Source organism: Dermacentor albipictus, chromosome 9 (assembly GCF_038994185.2).
Source record: "Dermacentor albipictus isolate Rhodes 1998 colony chromosome 9, USDA_Dalb.pri_finalv2, whole genome shotgun sequence".
Taxonomy (NCBI): Eukaryota; Metazoa; Arthropoda; class Arachnida; order Ixodida; family Ixodidae; genus Dermacentor; species Dermacentor albipictus.
Genome location: NC_091829.1, coordinates 101,992,095 through 102,018,438, shown reverse-complemented (window position 1 = coordinate 102,018,438; position 26,344 = coordinate 101,992,095). Strand labels below are relative to the sequence as shown.

Genomic DNA, 26,344 nt, shown 5'->3' with positions numbered 1-26,344 from the left:
AGTTATTGTTGTCCTCTGCTGTTCGAACATTGTCTAAGGAATGGATCACCTTGTACTCATATTGAACCAGGCGCCGAGCCTCTTCTGTTATCGGTATACGTTGTTACTGATGTCGCTTTGAACTTATCACACGTAGCCACGATAAATTATGCGTCCTACACTTGAACCTTTCCTTCTTCCCTCTCCCGACATCTTCCTTTTATTCTTTCACATTTTCTCTCTTGACGGACGACAGTGTTTTCGCAAATTGTGTTGCATTTGCATGCTTTTCAAACTTTCTTGCAAACCAAAATTCTGCAAAATATGAAACGTGTGCGTCAGTGATAGGCCAATTGGGGAAACTGTTATCGATCTATGTATACACTTGACGAGTTTTTGCAGAATTGATATAGGGGGACGGCGGTGGGGCAATGCGAAGCTGAAATCGTCACCAGATGTTGTGCTCTTTTTTCTATGCTCCCATTGTGTGTCATTGATAGGTTGTTGTAAAAAATACCATGCTGCACGATGAAAGAAAGCTAGATTTTGGCCATCATTTGGTACACATGGCTTTACATCCTTGTAATTCAAATCACCCACCTAATCTCTTGCATTAGTTGTTCATGAGGCATGGGTAATGTTATAGAAAAAGAAGCTAGAAGACTTGCGTGACCTTGCAGAATCACAACCATATTTCCATCGAAGCGGCTTTTTAGGCAGTTTCAATAAAAACTTCAGTTGCCTGTAGTTAGGTCACGAAATTTAAAATGTTCCCTTATACGACTGGTCCGAGTGAAACTTTATAAAGCGTATAAATTTTTCGGGCGTGTTGTAAAGAAATTTTTCAGTTGCAATAATTCATCGACAAACATTTTACTTTGTTAGGCCACACTTTTCCCTTCTCCTTTTAGGTAAACGGGATCTGGTTGCCACTTGCAGTGTGACTAGGGTTGGAGTCCGAGTTCGGCGTTGTTCCTAAAAGAGTTCGAAGCCTCTAGATAACCTGCATACACAACTTACTGCTGGGGTCGTAATTTGCACGCAAACCTCGCGACTGCGTTTGCACGTTACCTATAAATTGCCTATATATTTCAACACGGGAGGAACTAGGTGCCTTTTGTTTACCGTGGATGCCCGGGCAAGCTACATCGAATCTCGTATAAAGCTAAAAGAGAGAAGTAAAACGAGTGTTTGGTCAATGCTTGTTGAACTTTTATTCAAGCCAGGAACCGTTACAGCTTTGTCACTCACTGCACAAAAAATGAGCCCCCCCCCCCCCCCCCACCCCCCGCTTCGCAGCAAACAAGAACTTCATGTTAAATAAGCTATCTCATCATGGAAGCATAACTGATAGCGGCAGTTATTGCACTTTTGATTATTTAAATTTCTCGAGTGGAGTGTGCATTTCAGACGAATAAAACTTGACACACATATTTGCCGTAGCCTCTCTCCTATTTTCGCTACATCTAATCCTAATGCAACTTGTTTTCCTGCCCCAGAAAAAGGCTGAATTGCGTGCGCTCGCAAGAACACTCGTAACATCTCAGAACGCTTGCATGCGCAACCCATTGAAAAAACCTCAATAAAGCTACCCACTTTGAATTTTGCCTACACATCACCCATTGCCTGTCACTTACTTTCGACAAGCAGAAACAAGGTACACTACGTAGTATATTTCAAGGGATTCACAACGCATTAATATTTATTTTCTGGGAAAGCATTACGAGAAAAATGTTCGCTGCCACCACCCGGAAGCCACCACCACCATTCCATTCGCGAAATTATTATTTTTTTTAGCCGTGGAAATGCCCCAAACGCTGAGAAATGTCGAAGCGCACCGTATATAACATAGCCGTACCCTCACGCCAAATCCAAGAAGTAGTTGCACTCATGAAGGCTAAACACGCATTCGCGGTCCCAAATAATTATTCGTCGGAAGCAAGCCATGCCCTTTCGCGTTTATCAAAACGGAGCTTCTGTGGTGCAAAGAAAAATATATATATTTTTTAGTTTTTTAAAGAGCGAGTGCTTTTTATAGGCGTTGCAGTAAACAAGTGGACACTCGGCGAGGAGATGGAGAGGGTCATCCACGTCCGCCTCTGTTTGAAATGCGGATTAAAATAAAAAAAAACTAATTGTAGAAAAAGCTAATTGTCGAAAAAAAGAAACAAGCTGAGCATGGTGCCTACACTGCCATGAAGCCCTTACTTCACATATAGCAGCGAAAAGCAGCGTGAAGACTCCGCTGATCATGCATGAAAGCGGAAACTGTGCGTGCGTTTCTTTTACAAACGGAACTATGAAGCGTGTTTTTTCAGTTGGACAAAATTTTTAAAGATTGTCTGCGGCAGATAGCACAATTCTCAACCTTGATTCAAGTTACTTGATTAGGCGGCCATTACTCTTCGGAGAAATAAAATGCTTATTTGAATAATTAGGATAATTACGGTCAACTACATTTCAATGAGTTACTTTACGGCGCATTTAAATCCACAACCCAGGACTATTTCCGTTTCGAGCTATTGATTTTTCACGTGTCCCACGAGATGTATTGGCTGTCCAGTTACTCTTGTGTTTTAGTGCATATTAAACAGTGTTTTCTTAAAAAAAATGTAACTTGAACGCCAACGCATGTTGCCAGACCTTTTGGACGTTAATAGAGAGTTTTAGAATTGGAGACCCAAGTGCCTTGGCAACCCCGAAAAATTTCGGGCTAGAAAGTATGCATGCGCAGAGCCCAAGCCAGCGTTAAGTTCTTGCGTTCGCGTTGATTCAAGACCCAGAAATCGGAGACTAGCGAGGCTCCCCAAGTAGTGTTGGGTCTAAAACAGCATGTGTTCAGTGGCTATGGTGTTAGGCTGCTGAGCACGAGGTCGCGGGATTGAATCCCGGCCATGGCGGCACATTTCGGTGGGGGCGAAAACACCCGTGTACTTAGATTCAACTCCACGTTAAAGAACCCCAGGTGGTCGAAATGTTCGGAGTCCTCCACTACGGCGTGCTCATATTCAGAAACTGCTTTTGGCACGTAAAACTCCATAATTAATTTTTTTAATTTTAAAACAGCATAGCTAACTTGTTGTACTAACGCAGTGATTACGTTTATTACGTTTTATTGTTTGTCGTTTTTGCTCAAAAATACATTCTGTTCGTTTTCACTTTCACAAAAAATTTTTTTGCGTCATTCTTTTTCTGTAATATGGCGTGGCGCGCACTCGACCAAACGCTGTCTTGATTTGACCCATTTCCCAAACTCAGCAGCTCGTCTAAAACTCTGAGCAGCCTACACAACTCGGACTCAGAGTCTTGAGTCCCCAATTCTACAACTCTAAAATATGTCGATCCGGGCGTAGTCATGAGGATTTGTTCCAAGTAGCTGTGCCTTGCATACTCCTATATTTCGTTAACTGAAAAATGGTAGACCCGCCCGAAAGACGAAGTATCGATAGCGATAGCAAATTAGTAAATAGCTCGACAAAGTGAAGATATTAGTGTTATCGGTCGTATAAATTTGCAAACGTTCGCTTACTAACTTACTTGACAAGTACGGTGTCACTCGCGCACAGGTAAACAAGGAAACATCTCCCTCGATGACCGCAGAAACTCGCTGTCAAGACGGTGGAATGAGGAAACGGGGCAGCAGCAGCGAGAGAATTGATTTTTTGTGCTGTCTCTCGTTTCAACGCGAACTAAACGTCGAAAGCACAGCGCATTAGAAGCTCCCGACAGTCGGCGTGGCAAACTTGTCCAGTGATCGGTGTGAAGCAAACTTGTCAAAACTTGTCCAAACTTGATCGGTGTGAAGACGAGGAGGGCGTGGGCTCGCAGTTTGCGCATGTCGCAGATCGCCTTCAAGAAACGCTGCCCACGTTGCCGCGCCATAAGCAGCAGCCGAAGAAGTAAAACAACCCCCCCCCTCCACCCCCGTGCGTCGTGCGCCATAGAAGTCAGTGTGCTCCCGCCCTGCCTTCCTCCGTCGCGCGTGCGAGACTGAGCCGCGATTGTCTTGTAAAATTGTAAAATAAGCCTCGCAGATTTTTTACTCGCACATACAGCGTACGGCATGCGGCGACGCTGTTATCGTGTTTGGACTTGATAGGGAACACCACGGCGACGGCCGAAATGCGCCTGAAGTGTCCATGTAATTGATATCGCAACAATACGTGAGCAATGTAAATAATGTGAGCAATGTAAGTGAGGCAAAGCAAAAGGGTGGGTATAAAAATGGATCTGCAGAAAACTAAAGTAATGTTTAACAGTCTCGGGAAGAGAACAGCAGTTTACGATAGGTAGCGAGGCACAGGAATTGGTAAGGGAATACATCTACTTCTTACAGGGAGTGACCGCCAATCGGGATCATGTGACTGAAATAATCAGAAAATTGAGAATGGGTTGGGGTGCGTTTGGCAGGCATTCTCAGATCATGAACAGCAGGTTGCAATTATCTATCAAGAGAAAAGTGTTAACAGCTGTGTCTTACCAGTACTCACGTACGGGGCAGAAACCTGGAGGCTTACGAAAAGGGTTCTATTTAAATTGAGGACGATGCAACTAGCCATGGAAAGAAGCAGGATGGTTGTAACATTAAGGGATAAGAAAAGAGTAGATTGGGTGAGGGAACTAACGGGATTTAATGACATGTTAGTTGAAATCAATACAAAGAAATCGGCATGGGCAGGACAAGTAATGGGGAGGGAAGATAACCGCTGATCATTAAGGGTTACGTACGGGATTTCAAAGGAAGGGAAGCGTGGCAGGGAGTGGCAGAAAGTTAGGGTGGGCGGATGAGATTAAGAAGATTGCAGGGACAACATGGCCACAATTATTACATGACCGGTGTAGTGAGAAGTACGGGAGAGGCCTTTGCCCTGCAGGGGGCGTAACCAGGGTGATGATTATGATGATGATGATGAATGTAAATAATTAGAAAGCAAATTAGTGTCTGTATGATAATTACTGAATTAAGAATGTGTTATTTCTAGTAGAAGTAATGGCCACCTCAACGAGTAATTTGTCTCAAGGATTAGAAATGTGCTATTAACCACAGTCAATTATTAAACAATTTGGTGCAGCATAAAAAAAGAAAAAAAAAAGAGACACCCCATATATTCTCGATGGAGAAATTTCGTCTTTCTGCGGCCTAGACGAGACGGGGGGCGGCAGTTTGCTGGAAGTCGATAGAATGGCGCTGGACATCTCTAACAACCCTCAGTTCGTGCAATCAGCAGAAACGCATCTCGAGGGCTATGCTTTTGCTAAGCGCATGCACCGAAAACAATTGCGGAAGCGAAAGTGTACATCGCAGAGGCAACCTTTTCTATACCACATGCAGGGACGTACCCAGGATTTCCTTTCGGGGGGGTGGGGCGTTATCTCTTCCCGCAATTCGTTCAACGTGCATACAGAGACGCTGACCACAAACCGAATCTCGTTCTCGGTCCATGGATCAGCCTAACGAAGAAGGTTGAACTAAAGAAAGAAAAACGATGCGCGTGACCTTTGAATAAACGGTGACAACTGAGTGCCTCTCGAAATAATCGCGCGGGCACCGAATTGATGCGTAAACTGGGCTTCACATTTCAAGAGACGCCGATAACTACAGCCATCGAAAAGGACTGAAGAAAGCAGTAAAATGTTGACCTGTGAATAGCTGTCATCTATCAACATTGATTTGGCGGTGCTTTATGCATGTGTGTGAGAAGTGGTCGCGTGGGCGGGAAGGGGGAGGTGGTATGTGTCTTAATTTCGGGGGGCGCGGGGCCCCCACCCCTCCACCCCTTCTTTGGTTACGTGCCTGACCACACATCTGAACACGCGTCCGCGCAGCATACGAATGATGGCCAACCCTACGAGCGCCGTCACACTTCCCGTCGTGGTCAACCTGGTGGACACGGCTCGGCTGCGAGCTCTGACGGCGGAGCCGACGGCGCTGATCGACGTCACCATCGCTTACCTGCCAACGGGCGATGTGGAAAAGCTTGCGGCCGTTGTTCTCTCACGCTTCTACGCTTGGCGTGATTGGACGTTGTTCTTCGCCCTCACCTACTCGTTGGCCCTCGCCGCGTACTCCTCCTTCCCGGTGGCCGAGCGGTTGAGCGGAGCCCGAGACGTGCAGCTTATGACGGGAATCTCGGGGGCCGAGTTCATCTTCGCCCACTTTGTCTTCGACTTCCTCCACCACGCCCTGTTCAGCTTGCTGTGGTGCGCCATCCACTACGCTTTCAACTCCTACCCGTTGCGCTCGGCCGGTACGTTGTGTGCGCTCTTTACGGACTTTTTTCGGGACGTGGATGTCGCGCCTATGGGTGTGCGCAGTCCTTCACCCTGCCCACCCCCCCGAATAGTTACAAGTACTGTTGACATTCTAAAAAATAACTAGAGCTGAAATACGGCAACAGAATGTGCAAGGTATCTAAACTTTCTCATTGGTTGATATTTGTGTTCAGTCCTTGAATGCATATCTGTGCCTATCTAGGTTTTCGACGTTGATTTCCTTCCTGCACCTTTTATTACTGCCGCCTCGTAGAGAGGGTGGGGGGGGCTGTGGGCCTCTGTCAAGCTGCCGTTTGTTCGTGCAGCCTTTACCTGCAGCCTCCTCCATCCTTTTTGATAGGAAAGGAAATTATTATTATTATTATTATTATTATTATTATTATTATTATTATTATTATTATTATTATTATTCTAACAACATTAAAGCAGCTATGGTGAAAATAACCTCCAGAACATTTTTTACAATACTTCTTTAAAGGGACCCTGAAACGATTTTGGCGATTTTCTACAAACGTACTGAGTCGTTAGTGTAGGTCCTTCTGATCATTAATTGACACATCTAAGTGCTCTGCGTAAAGCGCGTAATTTATTATAAGGTTTTAAAAATGCACATCGCTGTCGATCGCAGCGCACTGCTCGGCGGAATTTTAAGCCGCCCCTACCCATATGATGCAAATAACCCATTTGACGTCACATGGGCGAGCTATCTGATTGGCTGACCAGGGCGCGTGGCCGATAATTTTTCCAACTTTATGGTGAATAAATGATGCTCGTAATAGTTGGAATGTTAGTTACTTTGTTTTTGTAAAGATAACATAACTTAAAGAGAATACACAAGAATAGTTTTTTAGTACACTTGAGCACTTCCGGCACACAGCAAGTGTCGTCTGCTTGTGTTTCAACGTGCGCATTCTTTGACGAGAGCTCCGCCGTCTTGTCGATCAGTCTTTTCGTGAGCACGATGAATCACCCTTGTTGCGTTGTGGGCTGCAGACGTAGCGACTGGAAAGATGTGAAGTTGCGAAATCGTGTCTCTCTGCAAGGCAGCATACGAGCGAACTGGCTGCTGCGCATCGGACTGCGGCTATCCGATAGGCGCCAGGATTTGCGCGTTTGTGGCCGTCACTTTACAGCGGAAGATTACTAACGCAATAGCCTTTCGCAAGTCCGGTATTAGGGCAAACACAAGCGCAAGGGGACAGGGTCTGGTCGCTTGACTGCGCCGGGATGAGCCATGAGATGAGCAGAAAGGTAAATGTGAATGGTTTGCACGGTGCAGCCACCTGGTGGCACAGAGCTCAACCATACACAGCAGCAGCAACGAAGCGTATTCTTCTTTGCTGCTGGTGTGTATTTTTCGCAGGAGTGTAATCATCAACACGTTGTTCTTATAAATGTTTAAAATGTTTTACACTTGGTTAGAGCAATATTAGCGCTTCGTTTGACTGGTTAAGCGCTGCGCCAACAAGTGCCTGGACAGTGCAGACCGATCAGGCTGCTCACGTACGTCTACTCTGAAGTTCCTTCATCAGCTTGAGTTTATGCCACCAGTCATTTGCCGAAATGACCAGCTTGCCTGTGGTTACCGGAATACCGGCCACCTGCGGCGCTACGACAGAATGCTCGCAACGCACGCTGCTTCGATGGCTCTCGGTCGACGGCCAAGCGGCCAGCGGAGAGGTCTCGCGCGGGAGGAGGCGTGCTCCAACAACCGGAAGTGGACTATGTGACGTCGCATCGTGACGCAGGACTAGTGAAGGCGGAGCTTAGCCAACACCCTCTAGAGAACTTAAGGCCTTCTGGCTTACCCTCTCCCCTTGAGCGACGTCACGCACAAGAGGCCAACATAGAAGTTCCGTGCAGCGTGCTACGAAGCTACGAGCGGCGCACCAGTTTTGAAAATGAAGCGCGGAAGATATACAATGGTGAACGCCGGCTATTCGGAGAAGACAGAGGGTACGAAAGCGGCGACAACAATTCAATTAGTTCCAGGAGCCCTGCCGCTCCTTGAATAGCTTCGGGGTTAAACAAGTCCCGGCATGCTCGGCCATGCTATTGCATGCTTCCGAACGCACATTTTTTTCGAGACGTGACCAGTGCATGTAGTCTCAACACTTGTGCTGTGCTTGCGATTGTGTGTACCGCGAGTCTTCATTGCCCCGGAATGTGGAGTGCTATGCCAAGATATGCCTATTAAGTGCTGCGTGCCCAATTGCCGGAGCAATTACATGTACAAATCAAGGCAGAAAAATAATGTCTTCAAGTTTCCGCAAGATGAAGAAGCCCAGAGTGCCTGGATTAGGGCGCTACCACGTGCAGAGTTCATTGTATTAGCGCACTCAAGGGTAAGATGTTCAGAACATCTTTAAATAGTTACTTTTGAAAAATACGGGAAGGTTAATTGCTCAATTACAGCAAGTGCATTTACAGAAAGTGATGATTCCTCAGAGTTCGACGCCTTCGAGGATAGACATAAATCTGAATTTGTGTTAAGGCACCTTTTGTGGTGTAGGACGAATATTTTATTGAAGAACTACTGCTGCAAAATGAATGACAAAATATTGTATGCCAATGCTAAGGCAAGGAAGAGAAAAGCTGAAACTCTGCCCAATAAGGCAGCTGTTTTCGTGTAAATAGCTGCACAAATGTTTATATCCCATTTCTAAACTCATTTGAGTTGTTGTAAATTAGTGGACTGCGGTAATTAGTGCGTCGAAAGCGAAATTATTCGTTTGACCATAATATAGATTGTAATAAATACATGTGTCCCCAATAATATTGTTCACACGCAATTGTGAAGCTAATCGAGTGCATTACATTCGTCATTGCCGTGCCGTAAAAACCACAAGTACAAAATACGGAAGGAGAGGTTTTTGTGGATTCAATTTACTTGAAGTAATGGGTATGAAGTTTGGGGTACAATAAATAATAATAATAATTCACAAAAAACGTACATTACAAAGACGACAAAGCGTGATGCTATAAAAGCTTCTGGCATCAACACATGCACAAGCTTTACAAAGCTGTTTTGTATCTGTGCCTCTAAATAAATGCTTTGTAAGGTGCCTGCTGCTCATCCCGCAGTTTCGACTGAAGAAAACGTGTGGAGTGGTCAATAAAAGCATACGGCTGCTAGGTGAACCAAGCCGCGATCCCTTCACTGAACCCGTATCCCCGAGCGTGCCGATGGCCTCTTGCCCGTGACGTCACTCACCGAGCACTCCGGCCTTCTAGTCTAGGAGGTGTTGGCTTAGCGCCGCTCGCTCGGCGAGCGAGTTGAGGAGGAAAGGCATGGCTAGGGAGGAGGGTAACTTCTAATCGCTTGTAACTCCATTAATACGTAACGCTTCACTTTTGTTTGTTTGTTTGTACATACTGCAGCCCGAGCGGGCTATTGCAGGAGTGGGTGTGAAAGCAATAAATCGTGGTGCGAATGTTCTACTTAAGCTGTACCCTATGCGCCTACAAAATTTGTCCGAACCGTTTCAGGGGCCCTTTAACTTCCTTTGTTTTAAGCAGAATAACCGAATGTTATCCTGCTCTTTTCCATTTTTTGCTATTGCTTTTATTTCTTTATTCTTAATGTCTCATCAATCTATGTATTTGCTTTTTCGTCATATGCAGCGTATCGATAGGCACGGCCCTACAAGCCAACTGAGGCTTAGACCGGCCTATTTATGTTGCTTTGCATGTTTGAGGGCAGTATACGTTATTATTATTATTATTATTATTATTATTATTATTATTATTATTATTATTATTATTATTATTATTATTATTATTATTATTATTATTATTAGTGCACAGAGCAAGTCGGTCCTTGGGGTTCCCCCACATGGAGCTCCGATACCAACGCATGTCTAGCTGTAACATTTACCTGTAACAAGCCCAACGTGTCTCATTATTAATTGCTACCTTGATTTTGACGCCTGGAAAATTCTGTTGAAATCGACGTTAAGGAGAAAAATAGATTGAGTTGGTTCAGAATATTTCACTTCTACAGTGCCAAAAAGGTCACTGGTGCTGCGAGATGAGGTTGGTAAGCCGCAAAAGACTGATGGTGATGATGTGTGATGATTACGAGTTTTGTCTCATATGCCCGTGCAAATATGTTGCATATTGTTTTCTTTCTATAGGCTTCTTCCTGTTCACTTTCTTGAGCGCTGGGCCTCTAGCAATCGCGTATGGCTACGTGACGGCGGATACCACAGAGACCGCAGGCTCTGCAGTGGGTCGGATTTTTACTACCTTCTTCGTTGGAGGTAAGCAGCAACAGTATCTGCAGGTCGCTGGTGACATTTAACGACATATCCTCTGAAGCCCCTACACATCCTGATGAAAAAAAATTGTGGGTTAGTTCTTTCAAGTGAGTCCACATGTGCTTAAGCGCAGAGGGAAAGCAAGGAAGTGCGTTGCGGAAGCTGCTACGTGCCGTCAAAGCAAATTGAGACACGAACAGGAATAAAAGATAACTGATCATAACGCCGGTTACGCGTCATGGCATGGCATTGCAATGTTATGCGCTCTGTATACGGCTTCTAAGTATGCTGCAGTTGCAAGTGAGCAGGATTGAAGCCTGCAGCAAGCTGCCGTTACAAATGCAAGCGCAAATTTGAAACCAGTTTCAACATGTTCGCGTTTGAATTTGTCTAATGGCACACGCGATTAATGCTTGGATTTGTTATTGCAACAGTGAAACCACTCCAGCTGCTACAAAGTTGTGTGACCCACACTCTAATCTAATTTGCACCATTTGTGTAACAATTTACACCATTTACCATAGACCATTTACATCATCACTGCACGATAGTGTAAATTGGTCTACGACTCAAGCCCTCATGCCCATAACGGTTTAAGGGTGCGAGGTATAAAAGGATTCACACCCTTAAGCACGCTTAAGGTTGCAAACTAGCTTACACTGCAGATAACATGCAGCAAAACTGTGGATGAAAAAGACGGCATATTGCTAGTAACAAGTCAAAGAAATCTACATTGTCGTTAATAAAATTAATTTACAGAGCCTAGTCCAATCAGTGTTTCATTTTTTATATTCAAGGTCGAAATGCCAAGACTCCATTGTAGAACACACTAAATGTTTCAATCGTTGAAGGCACGCTTTTTGTTGGGCGGCTTTCCTTTGCTAACAAAAGCGTACGAAATATTTCAGTAAAGCTGCCCCTATGTTCCGCTTGCATGCCAGCGCAGAACGCTTTCTTTAAATTTTGGTGTAATAGCTTGGACTACCTGAACTTGATTGCGGGGACGTACAATACGTGTCATTCCCAGTAGTCTTTTTCTGTGCATTATTTAATAAAAGTGCCTTATAGTTGTCAAGATATCGCTATAGATTGCGTGAGCGTTGTGCTGCAAACATACGAAGGGGCGCTTTATGAACGTTCATCTCTCTCTCTCTCTCTCTCTATATATATATATATATATATATATATATATATATATATATATATATATATATATATATATATACGTGTGTGTGTTATAGCATAATTCAGCGGTTATATAGATAGATGAACGTTCATAAAGCGCCCCTTTCAGCACAACGTTCACGGAATCGATAGAGATAACTTGCCAACTATAATATACTTGTATATTTTACATAATATATATATATATATATATATATATATATATATATATATATATATATATATATATATATATAAAGCGCCCCTTTCAGCACAACGTTCACGGAATCGATGGAGATAACTTGCCAACTATAATATACTTGTATATTATACATAATATATATATATATATATATATATATATATATATATATATATATATATATATATATATATATATAATGAACATGAGTGGTGCAACAAGGCAAACAGAAAGAAGAAGTATTTAATTTTAATATCATCACTTTCGACCGGTGGATCGATTTTCATCAGAGTTTACAAGAATATGGCAGTTCGGCGCTGTTAGTCAAGACACCAGACCGGATGCCCGGTCGTTCTCAGATGCATCAAACCGAAAGGGACAATTGTGACAGTGATTGACTTTCCCTCGGCGCTTTGGCAAATTTAAAGGGGCCTTATTTGCAATGACGCAGGTCAAAAGGTAGGCGGAGCCCCATGTATCTACGGCAAGGATGTCAGTTAGAAAAGAAGAAAGAAAAGAAGAAAGAAACGCAAAGGAGGAGGGAGACATAAGTCGGAGAGTGGAAGGGGGTGGAGAGGAGCGGAAAGCTGGGTTCCCGTTGACACGAGGCAATGAGGAACAAAACGGTCTCTGCGCAGCACGAGTGCGCGTGCCGCCATTGTAGCGGGAGAGAGGGCAAGTTGAATTGGGCGGCGAGGGTGGGGGAGGGCACAATAGAGAAGGGGCCCAGAAGGAAGACAGAAGAGCGGCAACTTGTAGAAAGTAACACAGTGTCACAGTATACATATATAAAGCACAGCCCGTTCAGGCAAATATGGGGTCCAGCTAAGGTGTGAAAAGAATATAGAATTCCAAAAATAATGCATATTTTAGCTGAAAGCATCTCACGCGGTATGTCCTGTCTTTCTCTTCGCGGAGCGAAACGGTCCCTCAACGGCATGTTCATGTCCGCAACGATTCCTCGTAGCATCACCCCCGGCGGAATGAGCGGCGTCACGGTGCGTTCTAAAATCAGTCAGCACTATTGGTGAAGTAAGGTTTTAGTCGCTACACATGGAAAACATTTAGCAGTAGACGTCAAAGAAGACGGGCGATGTGGGAGGGGAGAGATGAGGTAGTCAATGTTGTTGAGCTTGCGTAGAAGTTTGTATACGGTCCAGTGTAGCGAGGGAGGAGCGTCTCGCACAGGCTTTGGCGTCGAGGCGACGTCCAGAGTAGGACAATAGATTCAGGAGGGTACACAACTTAGCGGTGCCGGTTATCGTAGCGCTCGTTCTGGGAGGCCGGCGTAGGAGATAGTCTAGTGTGAGCAACCTGGCGAGCTATTCTGGCTCGAGAGATGATGTACTGAGCATATATGGTGGGCACGGAGGGAACAAAAGGAAGGAGCGTCTCGAAGGGCAACGCAGGGTTGCACCCGTACAGGAAAAAGAACGGCGAATAGCCGGCGTCGTCATGCCGGAACGAGTTGTTGGCAAAAGTAACGTAGGGTAGGCCTGGTGGCGTCCCAATCGTGGTGATCCGTAGCGACGTACATAGCATATCCCTGAGACTTCGGTTGAGGCGCTCGCTAAGACCGTTGGTCTGTAGATGATAGGCTGTCATAAGGCGATGTTCAGTAGAGCAGCTGCGAAGAATTTCGTCAATGGCCTTCGATTGGAAAAAGCGACCACGATCCGTAAGAAGCTGGCGCGTGGACCCGGGTCAGAGAATGAGGTCACTGAGCAGAATGCGTACAAGGTCTGTAGCGCAGCTACTAAGCATGGCACACGTGATGACATATCTGGTCGTACAGTCGGTTGCGACGGCAATGCATTTGTTTCCTGATGCGGATGTAGGGAAAGGTCCGTGCAAAGAAGCTCTCCGACGGAATGTCGACCCGCTGAAGCATGCCAGCTTGTGGAAGTGCACGACGTTTGTGCCGTTGACAGCGGTGGCAGGCAGCAAAGTATCGGCGCACAGAACGACAGAAACCTGGCCAATAGAGCCACTGTCGCACGTGGTCGTAGGTGCGTGAGGCGCTGAGGTGTAGTGATGAATAGTGGTCGAGGAAGAAATAGTGAATCGAGGAAGAAATAGCCGAAATTCCAGCCCGTCAGGTTTAATCTTGCGATGGTATAGAACTTCATTGTGTAGGGCATGCTAACGTAGAGAAGGGTCGTAAGTTGCGGGCGACAGTAGCTGAATGGTGACTTTATAATTCATCCCGGCGCTGTTCGGTGCAGATGTCGCGCAAATCGGTTATGACGTGCACACAGGAATAATAGTCATGGCCAGCGAGATTAGCAGGGTTCAACGGATGGTGCGAAAGACAATCGGCATCGCTATGTAGCCTGCGGGATTTATAAATTACGTCAAGTGTATATTCCTGTAGTCTGAAAGCCCAGCGACCAAGGCGACCAGTTGGGGCCTTGAACGATGACAGCCATCAAAAAGCGTAGTGGTCGGTAAGAACCGAGAATGCGCGGCCGTACAAATACGGCCGAAATTTCGCGACAGCCCGAACCAACGCAAGCCATTCGTGTTCTGTGATGGAATAGTTCCGTTCAGACGTGGAGAGAAGGCGGCTGGCGTATGCAATAACACGTGTTTTGTCGTGCACACGAGGACGGCGCCAATTCCATGCCAACTAGCGGGTGCGCGAACTTCAGTAGTCGCGGATGGGTCGAAGCAAGGCTTGATAGGCGGTGAACTGAGCAAGTTGGTCATTGCCAAGAATGCAGCCGCTTGGTCGGTGCCCCACGAGAAGGAGGGGACGTCCTTCTTAAAAGGTCGGTTAGGGGTCAGGCTGTGATGACGAAATTGCGTAAAAACGGCGGAAGTACGAACGTAATCCCACAAAACTCCGAAGATCTTTAGTAGAAGAGGGTACCGGGAAGTTCTTGACAGCGCTAACCTTGCCAGGGTCAGGTGGGACACCTGTAGCACTTACAAGATGACCAACCATGGCGATTCGTTGTCTGCCGAAATTACACTTTTTGAAGTTTATCTGGAGTCCCGCCCGACAAAAGACAGCTAGAATGGTCACCAAACAAGTAAGGTGACTTTAAAACGTTGGAGAAAACATAATGATGTCGTCTAGGTAGCACAGGCAGAGGGACCGTTTGTAATAGCGAAGCTGATTTCATCATGCGCTTGAAGGTTGCTCGGGCGTTGGGCAGTCCAAAAGGTATAACTTTGAACTGAAAGCGGCCGTCCTGTGGGACAAAGGCAGCTTTTTCTCGGTCCAAGTCTTCAACAGGAGTATGCTAGAAATATTTGTGTTACTTACGCAAGCCTTCTCTCTAAGAGATACATAGAGAGCTTGCATATGCTCCTAGGCAGTGCTATCTTGGATTTTACCCAAGATGTTTACTTTTCGCAAATCTGGAACACACATGCAAGCTTGACAATGTGCAGGCAAATGTGCATTACCTTTATTTTAATTGGAAGTTCTTGTTTTCTTGCGCGATCCTTCGCACAACGCCCGGTTTGCCCAACTTACGGCTTTCCACAAGGTAGCGGAATCTTCTAGACAACGCCGACCGCGCATTTCACATACCCACGAACGTGCTTTTTGTCGCAACCTCCGGGTTCTTTCATCTTTTCAGAAGAGATTCTGGGGCAAAGCCCCGCCAGCTTGCGCGAGACGGAATAATAATAATAATATTTGGGGTTTTACGTGCCAAAACCACTTTCTGATTATGAGGCACGCCGTAGTGGAGGACTCCGGAAATTTTGACCACCTGGGGTTCTTTAACGTGCACCTAAATCTAAGTACACGGGTGTTTTCGCATTTCGCCCCCATCGAAATGCGGCCGCCGTGGCCGGGATTCGATCCCGCGACCTCGTGCTCAGCAGCCCAACACCATAGCCACTGAGCAACCACGGCGGGTGCGCGAGACGGAATAAACGATGGGCGTATTGTGCCTGCTGGCTACCTTTTTCAGCTTGTGGTATAGGCGATGCATACGTGGCAACGCTTCCGGATGACTCCTAGTTAACCGCCATGTGCTCACTCTAGAAGGGGCTGCTTCTGTTTCGCGCAGAAGACCCATGTGGTTAGATTTAGGTGCCCGCTAAAGAACCCGAGGTGGTCCAAATTTCCGGAGTCCCCACTGCGGCGTGCGTCATGGTCAGACCATGGTTCTGGCACAAAAAAACCCCATAATGTAATCTTGGAAACACCGCCGCGCAACGGACTACGGGGTATTCGCCATTTCGCCTCGTGTGTGGCCGTCAATTGATTACTCTCATCGACGACTCCGTCTTTGATGCCCCGGCGCCCTCGTCGACATAAGTTCGTTTCGCGCATTCCCCGATGTCGCCTCCGCTATCGCCTTAATACCAACGCCGGTGGACAAGATCGAAAAACTCGCTACGACACCTCCCACTGAGTTGTTTTCTTCTACCGTGAAGACAAAGTGTTACTGTGCACCCAGTTGAATGCGCATGGCTTATGCGAAAAGTTTAAATCCCGTTTTATCGGACCCTGCATTGTGCCGGAGCAAACTTCGCCAGTGAAATATCGCGTCACTCCCCTTGTCACGCCTTCCACTGCCACTGCCGTACCGCTGGAATTGTGCGCGTTTCGCTTTCAAAGCCTTCTCTACGCATTTCATGGCCATAACCAACGGCCCGGTTGGCCGTTTACGCGCATTGCGTAAGTATTGCATTATGTTCACCCGTTATCCTCTTCAGCTGCATACATCCATCATCATTGCGAACGTGGTAAAGTTGAGCACGCGGCTCTGCTGAATGAAGCGTGGAGGTATAATGGATGCCTCGCCATCCCTCATGAAGATGCGATTGTCCTTTATGTTTACTGTATGTTTCCTGGAGATAACAGAAGGAAACATTCCTTATGTTTCCTACGTGTTGAAATTTGGCCGCTGCTTTCATGTTTTCTGGATGTGTCGGTCCATTATGTATTCTTTATGTTACCATGCTATATGTATCCTAGATGTTGAAATTTGGCCACTGCTTTGATGTTTCCTTCATGTGTCCCACCTTTCTGCAGCCGCTATGTGGCCCTATTCATAAAACCCTGTATCTTACGTAGACATACACAGATGATGAGTTCCCTGTGCATACATATTTATCCACATTTGGGGTGTTTTAATATGTTGCGTTGTTTTTATTACTATAAGGTTACTGTTCTCTATATATGCAGCATACGTACTATATATCTGGTGGGCCCACAGAAGTTTCCGTTACCCGCCACGGTTGCTCAGTGCCTATGGTGTTGGGCTGCTGAGCACGAGGTCGCGGGATCGAATCCCGGCCACGACGGCCGCATTTCGATAGGAGCGAAATGCGAAAACACCCGTGTACTTAGATTTCGGTGCACGTTAAATAGCCTGAGGTGGTTGAAATTTACGGAGTCCTCCACTGCGGCATGCCTCATAACCATAAAGTGCTCTTGGCACGTAAAACATAATTTATTTCGAAGTTTCTGTTGTAAAGTATATATATACATATTCAAGGAGTGCATGCGAATTGTCGCAAGGTTGACGAGATGATTCCGGAAGCGGGAAATGTTGCACGACGTCCGTCTTCTGTCTCAAGGAGAACGCAATTACTCTACCAGTGAACCCGAGTGCCTTACCCGCGTTTGGGCAGTGGGAAAATTGTACCCGTACTTGTACGGCCGGCCAGTCAAAGTTATCAACGACCATAATGCATTATGGTGGCTTTTATTCCTAAACGATCCTACTGTACGTTTCGGTAGGTGGGCTTTACGACTCCAAGATTGCTCACGCGTAAGAGCTGCCGATTGCACGAAGACGCTGATTGCTTGTCGCGCCATCCAGTAGACCCACCACAGCTTTCCGACAGCTGCGGGTACACCTGCCTGCTGTCGCTTGCTACGTTTGAGAACATCGCAGAATAGCAACACCATGACCCCCGCTTGCGAGGCGTCATTCTCCGCTGACCTCTGTGCGTACGTTTGTACTGCAGGATGGCATCTTTTACTGTTATAACATGCACTTTGACGGTATTGGTCTTTGTTATTTCCACACATATGCTACGAACTCTCCTCGGGCAGTTCCTTCTCGGGGTCACATCCGGGCTGCTAGGACATACGACCGTGTTTGGCATACCGTGCGATATGTCGCTTCGGCGTTTCCTGTTAACAATGCCTGTGCAACAAGAAACCTGCAGTATAGCCAGCTCCCCGCCTTCTACTCGACGTACCATCGACGCCATTCTTTAGGGTTGGTTTTGACGTTGTTGGCCCTTTCCCGCTATATGCATACGGAATTAAGTGGATGGCAGTCGTTATTATTAGCGAGTCTCGGAATCGTGAGGTCCGCAGTTCAAATCCTGTGCGAAAGCTTTTTTTTTCTACTTTAATTTTTTTTGTATTAATAATTTTTCTTATACTTGAGGAGGTCTCTGTCAATTTTTAATCAAATATTGATCAGGAGCTACAGAATTTTCGACTACAAGACGTCACACTACAGAGAACAGAACGACAGTCACAACGTCCCAATATACGACAGACTGAAAATTTCCTGTTGGGTTATTCAAGTGGGTGAGACGTCTATACGCCGTATACGCACATTGCCGTCCTTTTTATTAAAAGCAACGTTGCTGAAACACGTCGTACAAGACGCTGTACGACTCGCATAACATCGAAATACAACGCCGTCGCCATCCATGAGATCACCGAAAGCACGGTCGCTTTCGGTGGTGGCCTACAGATGGCAGCACAGGTAGCGCCGGTAAAGTTACCCGTGATATTATTTTGCCGTCTTCAGCCTTAGCTACATGTGAGTGGGCGCTGCATTGACGCCGTCCGATGCAGTTGTTTGATCGTGTGTACGCTGTGCCGAGAGTAATTGTGGTGCATTTTGTATTCATTGAGAATCACAAAACCCCTGGGACCGCGTAATGTAGCCCGCAGTATCCTTCGTGTGGTGCGCCGATGTCGACGGTATGGCCCTTCGCCACTTTCTTTGTTCCGGGCTCACGAAAAGGATCTCATATGGCACTCTCGCATCGTATCACACTGTACGGAAGAATTTGGCGAAAATTGTGCTCTCACGTCCTGTAGTTGATCTGCAATTCAACAGTGTGTGCGCCGGAAGGACCGTTGGTGCAGTCGATGCCGCGGCACCTGTGACGCTAAAAGGAGCGGTTTCCGAGTACGCCTAGAAAGGTAAGTCCGGCGCTTGCGCGAATTCTTCCTGTCTATGGTTCGTGAAGTGTGCGTTCTTGTACGTATCGCAAGATCCGTACAACAACCGAATCCGAATGAGTAAAGCCGCAAGAATTGTAAATGTGCTTTTCAAACGGTTGTTCTTCATGTCGCAGTGCACATTTAGCAAAAAGTTCCATGGAAATTGCCCTAAAACGTATTCATGTTACCAACAGCTATATCTGTGGTTTATTTACTTTCACCTATGAAGCACGCTAGCGCGGGTGGTTCTTTGATCTAAATGGGCGCAAAAATTCAAGCAAAGAAAGTTACTGTTTGTGTACATAATTTTTCATTGTGAAATAGTATAGGCATTTCTAGAAGTAGTACGTCGATGTGTCGTCTTCACAGCTAACAGCTGCGCGATATAGCACCCGATTTCTTCGTCGACGCATGGCCAGATTTTCAGCTTGTATGGAAATTCTTCTGTTTATAGAGTGTCGTCAGATGACGTGTACTAGTGTCCTGTGTGTTTTCGTGTACTTGTAAAGGGTTCCGATCTTGCAGAGAAGCCGAAATTACAAAAGCAATGTTTCTTTTTAATCCACAAATCTTTCTCTTTTCTGTATTGTCTCTCCAGAAACAGAGGTGGTCAGTTGGAATTTTGAGCGCATCGTCCTTTGGGAGCAGTGCTTTGTTGCGCCGCATAAACAAATTAGGTTTTGGAACGCTTTTCATGTCCTAAGGAATTTTTCGATAGTACAATTCACATTTCACGTCATACAGCTGTACGTTTCTGTGAACCTTTTCATAGTAGATTCATGTTTGCTACAGTTCGATGTACGTGTTATTAAACCGCCTGTGATGTTACGGTCAGATATTTGCACAACCAGTTGCAGCTTCATGTAACTGGTTGTATGAGACTTTTTTCAAAATATGACGTGATCTTTTTATATCACAAGTTCGCAGTTTCAGCAGGGATTACAATAAATTAAGCATTTATTATTGTTTAGGGATGGCAAGGTTTTGTGAACCAGAGGCACCTCCACATATGCACCTGCGGCACTTCTGCAGCCTCAACAGCACGGCAAAGTACCTGATATGCATGCTGTGACAAGGTGTGTGCAAAGCAGTCGCTGTCACTTACACGAGCTGCAGATTTTGTTCGTATCATCCATGTTTGGAAACTCTCCTGAATTTTTCGTGGGTTTAAAAATGTGGGCTCATTTTCCAAATTTTTGAATGTCACTTTAGAAAGACAATGAAGTTGTGTTGGTTAAGATGTTTTAAAGCTGTTGAGAGATTAAGGGCATGACATTGTTAAAATGCATGTAAAAAATTAGTTGTAATGGTACTTGTACTGGTTTATTATTAGCGATGCAATATCTCTAACAAGAACATCAGAGGGGCACTTGCTTTAGGGAAGTTTGGTCAGATAAATTCATGAAGCAGCGTAAAGCGGCAGCAGCAAACACGCTGAAAAAGCTCTGTAATCTAAAAAAAACAAAGTTGTCAGTTGCTGGTTTCAAGTGCGCTGCTGCTTTTTGTGCTGCACGACAAGTTAAATAATGGTTGATAATGTGTGGGATGTAATAGTTCTGCGCAAACACACGAGGTGGAGAGAAGTAATTATTGAAGGGAAAATCAGACATCCGCCCGCTCGTAGCATTTGCTACAAAGGAAACCCGTATGTGTTCCTCAACAGGAAAGCCGCAGAGTTGAAGAAAAATTCGTACTGGTCCGGGAGTCGAACCCGGGACTACCACCTTTCCAAGGCAGCCACTCTACCATCTGAGATAACCAGGTGGCTAGCACATGGCAGGGCGAAGTCGAATTAGTTGACAACACGAAGCAAAGGCAAGGGTTTGACGTAATATTTTTTCCCCTTTATTAATTACCTCTCTATACCTTGCGCGTTTCCGCAGAACTATTACGTCAGACCCCTGCCTTTGCTTCATGTTGTCGACAAATTCGAATTCACCCGGCCATCTGCTAGCCACCTGGTTATCTTAGATTGTAAAGCGGCTGTCCCGGAAAGACCTGGACGGTTTTTTTTTCAGCTGTGAGGCATTCCTTTCGAGGAATCCGTACGGGTTTCTTTTGTAGCAATTGCTACGAGTGGGTGGATGTGCGATTTTCCCTTTATTAATAATGTGTGTGTGTATGCAACAATGGGGGTGCTGAGAGCAAGCTTTAAAATAATGTGTGCTATGTCCCCAACAAAGAATTGAGTGTCTTCAGCATTTTTACAAAATATTATGTTCACAGGTTGGCAGGTATGACATAATGTACAAGGATAATGTACAACGCTTTTGCTGTAGATGCCATACTCATAACGTCCATTTTCTGTCTACTTGAATCGTATATTTAGAATTTGGCCCACCTTCAGTTTGATCAAGTTACAAAGGTAGCCCCCTCTGAGGTAAATATAATTAGGGGCTATTGTAGATAAGCATGATATACCTACTCACTCTATTGTGACATATTTTTAGGGACTGTGTTGTGAGGCATGCATATCCTTTTACCTGTATGTCTTGCTGCAGGTTGCCCGACAAAAGCATAAATGCTCTGCCCACCTTTATTATTATGCTTTCATGTAGACTTCTAACATCTGTGCCCACATAGACTCCATGTTCTTAATTACATTTTTCTAAGTATTCACTGTTGTGCATTACATTATTGTGTTACATTACTGTGCATTATATTTTTCTTTATTTGGGAGGGGGGTATTCATTTCTATAATAGTACAGAGAATAGGACTTCAAAACAAAAAGCCACGAAAGGTGGCTTCAAAGTGTATGATGCTTGGAATTCTACATTCCATCCCCTAAAGCGCTACCAGCAGTAAAACATTCCTAATTGTCTTTTTTATATGCTAGCTGCCAGATACATAGTCCCATTATGAGAGTATGTTATTCTTTTTTCTTTGGTCTGACTTGTTTTGTTGAATGTTCTCCTTGTTAGTTCAGAATTTGTTTTCTTGCCACCTCATGCAATACTCCAACTGGAGCCTATGAGCTATGTGTATAATAAATAAGTAAATTCCTAAAGCATGCAACAAACCATGCAGCATAGCATTTATATGTTGCCAGTTTATAATGCTTCTTGAGTGCAGCGCAGCATGGAGCTTGAGGCTGATCTCCTCAGATGTAAAAAAAATGGCAGGTTATGAAAATGTGGTCCTACAAACTGCTGGTTACGCATGTCAGTCAGCCTGTTGCAGTGGTCACAAGTGAGAATGTAACCAAAAGCTGGGCGTGCTCGGCCATTTTGCATATGGCACAGGATAAAGCTTCACCTCTGCTATTGCTTCTCTTATAATAATGGCCTTCGAGTATACATGCCGAGTTATGCTTCTGGGGACACTTATTAGTTAACCTTATCAGGTAATACCATTAGCCTTATGGGTGCTATAATGTTGCATTTCCTGCAGGATGGCCAGCATTACAATACACATTAAAATAATTGTACAAGTCATGCAATGGTATCGGGATTGGCCCACCAAGTGACACCCTTTAATTACACTATACCTGGGATCAGCCCAGCTCACTCAATCAGGGAGACATCCATGCATAAGGGGAGGGGTATAGCAAATAGAAGGCGTTCAATTAATCTTGCTCACATAGATAGCTCATACATATAATGTTTCTTAAATTGGATGCTTTGTTGCTCAAAGTGAAGTTACTTATGTGCATAATGTCAGCATTTCGATCCTATTTATGCCTAACGAAAGTTGCTTTGTTCAGTGTCACGTTTTATATTGTTTCGCTTGTGATTCTAAGCTCACTTGTTTTATAACTGCTGTAGGTATGGCTGGACCTGGAGAAGAAGTGTAAGCAGACCGTGCTATGTTGCTGATCTGCGCTGATCTCCACATCCAAGTTGGTCCCGCGACAGTTGGGCGCCATTGTGCCTTGCTTCATTGACAAGGTGATATAATATGGTGAGCTTGTACTTCAATAGCGGTGTTGAAAATTATGTTAAGGAAAAAAGACAAGGATTGGTCTTTATGATAGATACACTCATGTTCTTTCTTTAAGGTGTTCTTTTGACACTGTTCTGCATGGACATATTTTTAGAGAATTATAACAGTCCTATATTGCAAAGTGCCATGGCGCTAGTTTATGCGTTAAACTAGCACTCTTTCACCAAAAAAAGCCGTATTTAGCGCACAATTCACAAGGAAAGAAAGGAGGCAACAGGACAGAGTGCTACTAACAGTTCAGTATTATAGCTCGCACAGTAATATTGTGCAAAAGGTGAACGGGGGAGAATAGATCTAATACATATTGTTCGCACAGAAACGAAAAGGACGCATCACATGGTGAGTGTGACACTTGTTTTACAATGATAAGAAGCAGTCTCACTGTCTAGCAATTCTCTGCATGGGGAGCTAGTGCTAGGTTCCTCGTCATACATATAAGAAAAGCCTCAGATATCTCTCCAGCGCTTTTGTCTTTATATTTTGTCACGATCAAGCAGCTTTCAAACATTGGTGCATTTGCACCGAGAGTAGTGCACTACCACTGCTAACTGACCCACGCATCAAGTTTGCTTGCTCACGCTGCCAGTCATTTATACATTGGCCGGTTTATCCGATGTAGCCTCTACTGCATGAAATGGTATGTGATAGACACTGCACCTGTGTACTGGTACGTGCTTTCTTACATGATTTTTTTCAGAGATAGTGATGCAGGTCTTTTCATTATTTACATGTCTACACAACAAACCACGCATTATCTGTGCTTAGAAAGAATTGTAGGAAAATCTAGCATGAGGCAACTGTTCTCAGCACGAAACAAACTTGATTCGTTGGTTTTCGTTCATTATTGCGATCACACTAAGGCACACAAGCTTGTAGGCAGTGCTTCTGCAATTTGTACAGCACACTGACAGCACTGGTGTGGGCCTCATCTGTGGGCAGACTGATGGCACCTTCTACGGCGCAGACAACTTGTGTTGGGCGAGGCACCAATGTTGACGTTTGTTCCCTTGTGCAAAACAGCAGTCTTAGGTTTAGAGTAGTTGTAGCAAGACAAGGTAAACATAACTTCCATAGCTTGAGTGGGCTCATTTCTCTTGGCGCATCTAGCTTTTTTCTTGCAATTGTGCAGAGGTGCTTCCCTAGAGTCAGCGTGAAAATGGCATAGAGTTGTGCATTCGGGAACTCCTGAACAATGATCTGCCGTAGTTAGGGCCTTGCGAAAATGCACTGTCTACCAAGTGGTAGAAGGTGCATTATTCAGCCACTGATTTCCTGTTGGCATGATTGCACTCGTGCTGTCAGTAATTTCTTGGCTTGCCGAATTATCTTGAGGCCCCACTCTGATCATGCTACCGATGTCTTCATGTGCAGATTTTCAGGATGAGGTTTTTTGCTTTGCAAATGTTGTTGAAAGGTAGGTGGTGCTTACAGGTAGCTATTCTAAATATTAGTGAAATGAATTGGCCCACCTTGCTTTGTCAAACATCGTCACGCCGACATCAGTTGCACAAACAAAAAACCTGGCCTACTTGCAGCGTCGTGCACGAAGAAACAAACAAATCAGTTGCTGGATTGTCTTGACATCGCATACTAAGCTGAGACCGGAACTGCTGTAGCTACAAACCAGGCAGAAACGATGATGATGAGCAGGGATTTGCAGTAGCGCCACTTCGTGGGGCAGCAAGGAGGCTCCGTTCAAACCAAAAATGCGTTCAGCAAGTAGAACCATGCAACGGTCAGAGCCGGTGCATGGTGCTCTCGATCAAGTTGGCTCAAGGAGTGTCCGAAAAATCAGACGAGAGGTTGCAAGGCGTCCGAATTTTCGGAAGTTGTTATACATTATGGTCCATGGGGAGAATGGCAGTGCCGTGAAGCAGACCGAGTAATCATGTCCGGAAAATCAGTCGGCGACTTTACCTATAATTATGTGTCTATGTATACCTAGTGCAACAGTGTTTGCTATGATCTGTGCCAGAATTGCTGTTTCCCGTAGATTTCCAACATGTAGGGTGTCAAATTGTAAAATACGTTGCAAAAGTGATCTACGGAAAAATACCGCTTCTGCTATATTTCGCTTTTGCAAGAAATTTAGCGGCTGCTGGCACCTACCTTAAAAGGCTTTATACGGTCTTCGCATGGCCTTGTACTTTTGTGAGTTTGCTTATCTCGAAATTTACCCCAGTTTTTATAACTTGAAGTTGGCAGGATACCTAGTCTCCTTTAACGTGTACCCAATAGACCTTGCATAGGGGTTTTGGCATTTCCCTGCCATCTAAATGCAGCCATTGTGGCCGGGATTCAATCCCATGCCCTCTGCCTGAGCAGCGCAATGTCAAAGCCAGTACACTACGGTATTTTGCTGGCAGAAGGGTTTAGTTTCTGAATAATTTATTATCTCAACCTGTCGGTGTTGTTTTTAAAGGTATTTCATGTTTGTATTCTGTTGCTTCAATACTAGTAATTATTGTTAATCAAACGATGTGTCCATCTTTTTCCTATAAGACTTGCTTCTATCGCCTGCTAAACATGACACCTTATTGTCCCACAGTAATCCATGTTCCCTTGAAACATAGGCAGTGGATGAAATCACATATTTTTCAAAAAGATTTATTCATTATCTTCTATGACCGGAATGCTGAACCTTTCTTATCTGTGAAAACATAGGCAAATTTGCCTATGTGCTAACCTTTTGCTAGAGATAAATTCAAAGACAAATCTCACGATTTGTCAAGATGAATTATTGGCTTTACTTTTTCAGGTGCCCTGCTCGCTCTCACCCAAGCAACCCACTCCAGCGGTCTTCTCTCGGCAGACTGAATGCATCGAAATACCGTTAGAAGGTCCAATAAACAATGCTTGGGACATTTATGACATGCTTTTATTTAGGCCGGAGGACTTCAGGATTAATGAAAGCTCAAGTGGGTGTACAGAAATACCTACGTAAAGCATACTTGTCTTTTTCACTTACAAGTACATGCCAGTACTTTGCCTGACATTTTTCACCCCAAAATTACGCTTTACTGTGGATTTGTGAACAAACCATTACAGCAAAAAGCACTGCATTAAGACGAGTACAAGTAATCAAACATATACTAAACTTGCCAGAATTACATTTGCATACTTGTAGTAAATATGAAAATGAGGTACAGCCTTCTTCAGGGTGCATTTTCTTGTAGGTCATACATAGAGAACGTACTCGTGGGTCATACAAAACTTGTTCATGATTTATCACATCGGTGTTGGTAGTGCTAATCAATTTATGCCGAAAATTGTGTTCATCTTCGTATCAAGCAATGTACCAGGCAAACCTACATATGAAAGTGGCATTCTTGTTGCGAGCCTAATGCAGATCTACTTCT

General features: G+C 44.9%; 1 protein-coding gene and 1 long non-coding RNA gene across 6 annotated transcripts in view; both read left to right on the top strand.

The window, feature by feature from the left end:
• Positions 1-26,344, top strand: part of LOC139049593 (phospholipid-transporting ATPase ABCA3-like) — a 333,665-nt gene that overhangs the window by 202,574 nt on the left and 104,747 nt on the right. For all 5 annotated transcript variants that reach the window (XM_070525156.1, XM_070525154.1, XM_070525155.1 and 2 more), the window contains 2 exons: positions 5,806-6,227; positions 10,389-10,514. In XM_070525156.1, coding sequence (XP_070381257.1) covers positions 5,806-6,227; positions 10,389-10,514 — 548 coding nt within the window. The remainder of the gene's footprint in view (positions 1-5,805; positions 6,228-10,388; positions 10,515-26,344) is intronic.
• LOC139049972 (uncharacterized) lies at positions 18,647-25,837 on the top strand. The gene is made up of 4 exons (XR_011508681.1): positions 18,647-19,021; positions 20,014-20,118; positions 22,808-22,943; positions 25,744-25,837. It is a non-coding gene; the product is annotated as an uncharacterized lncRNA (long non-coding RNA).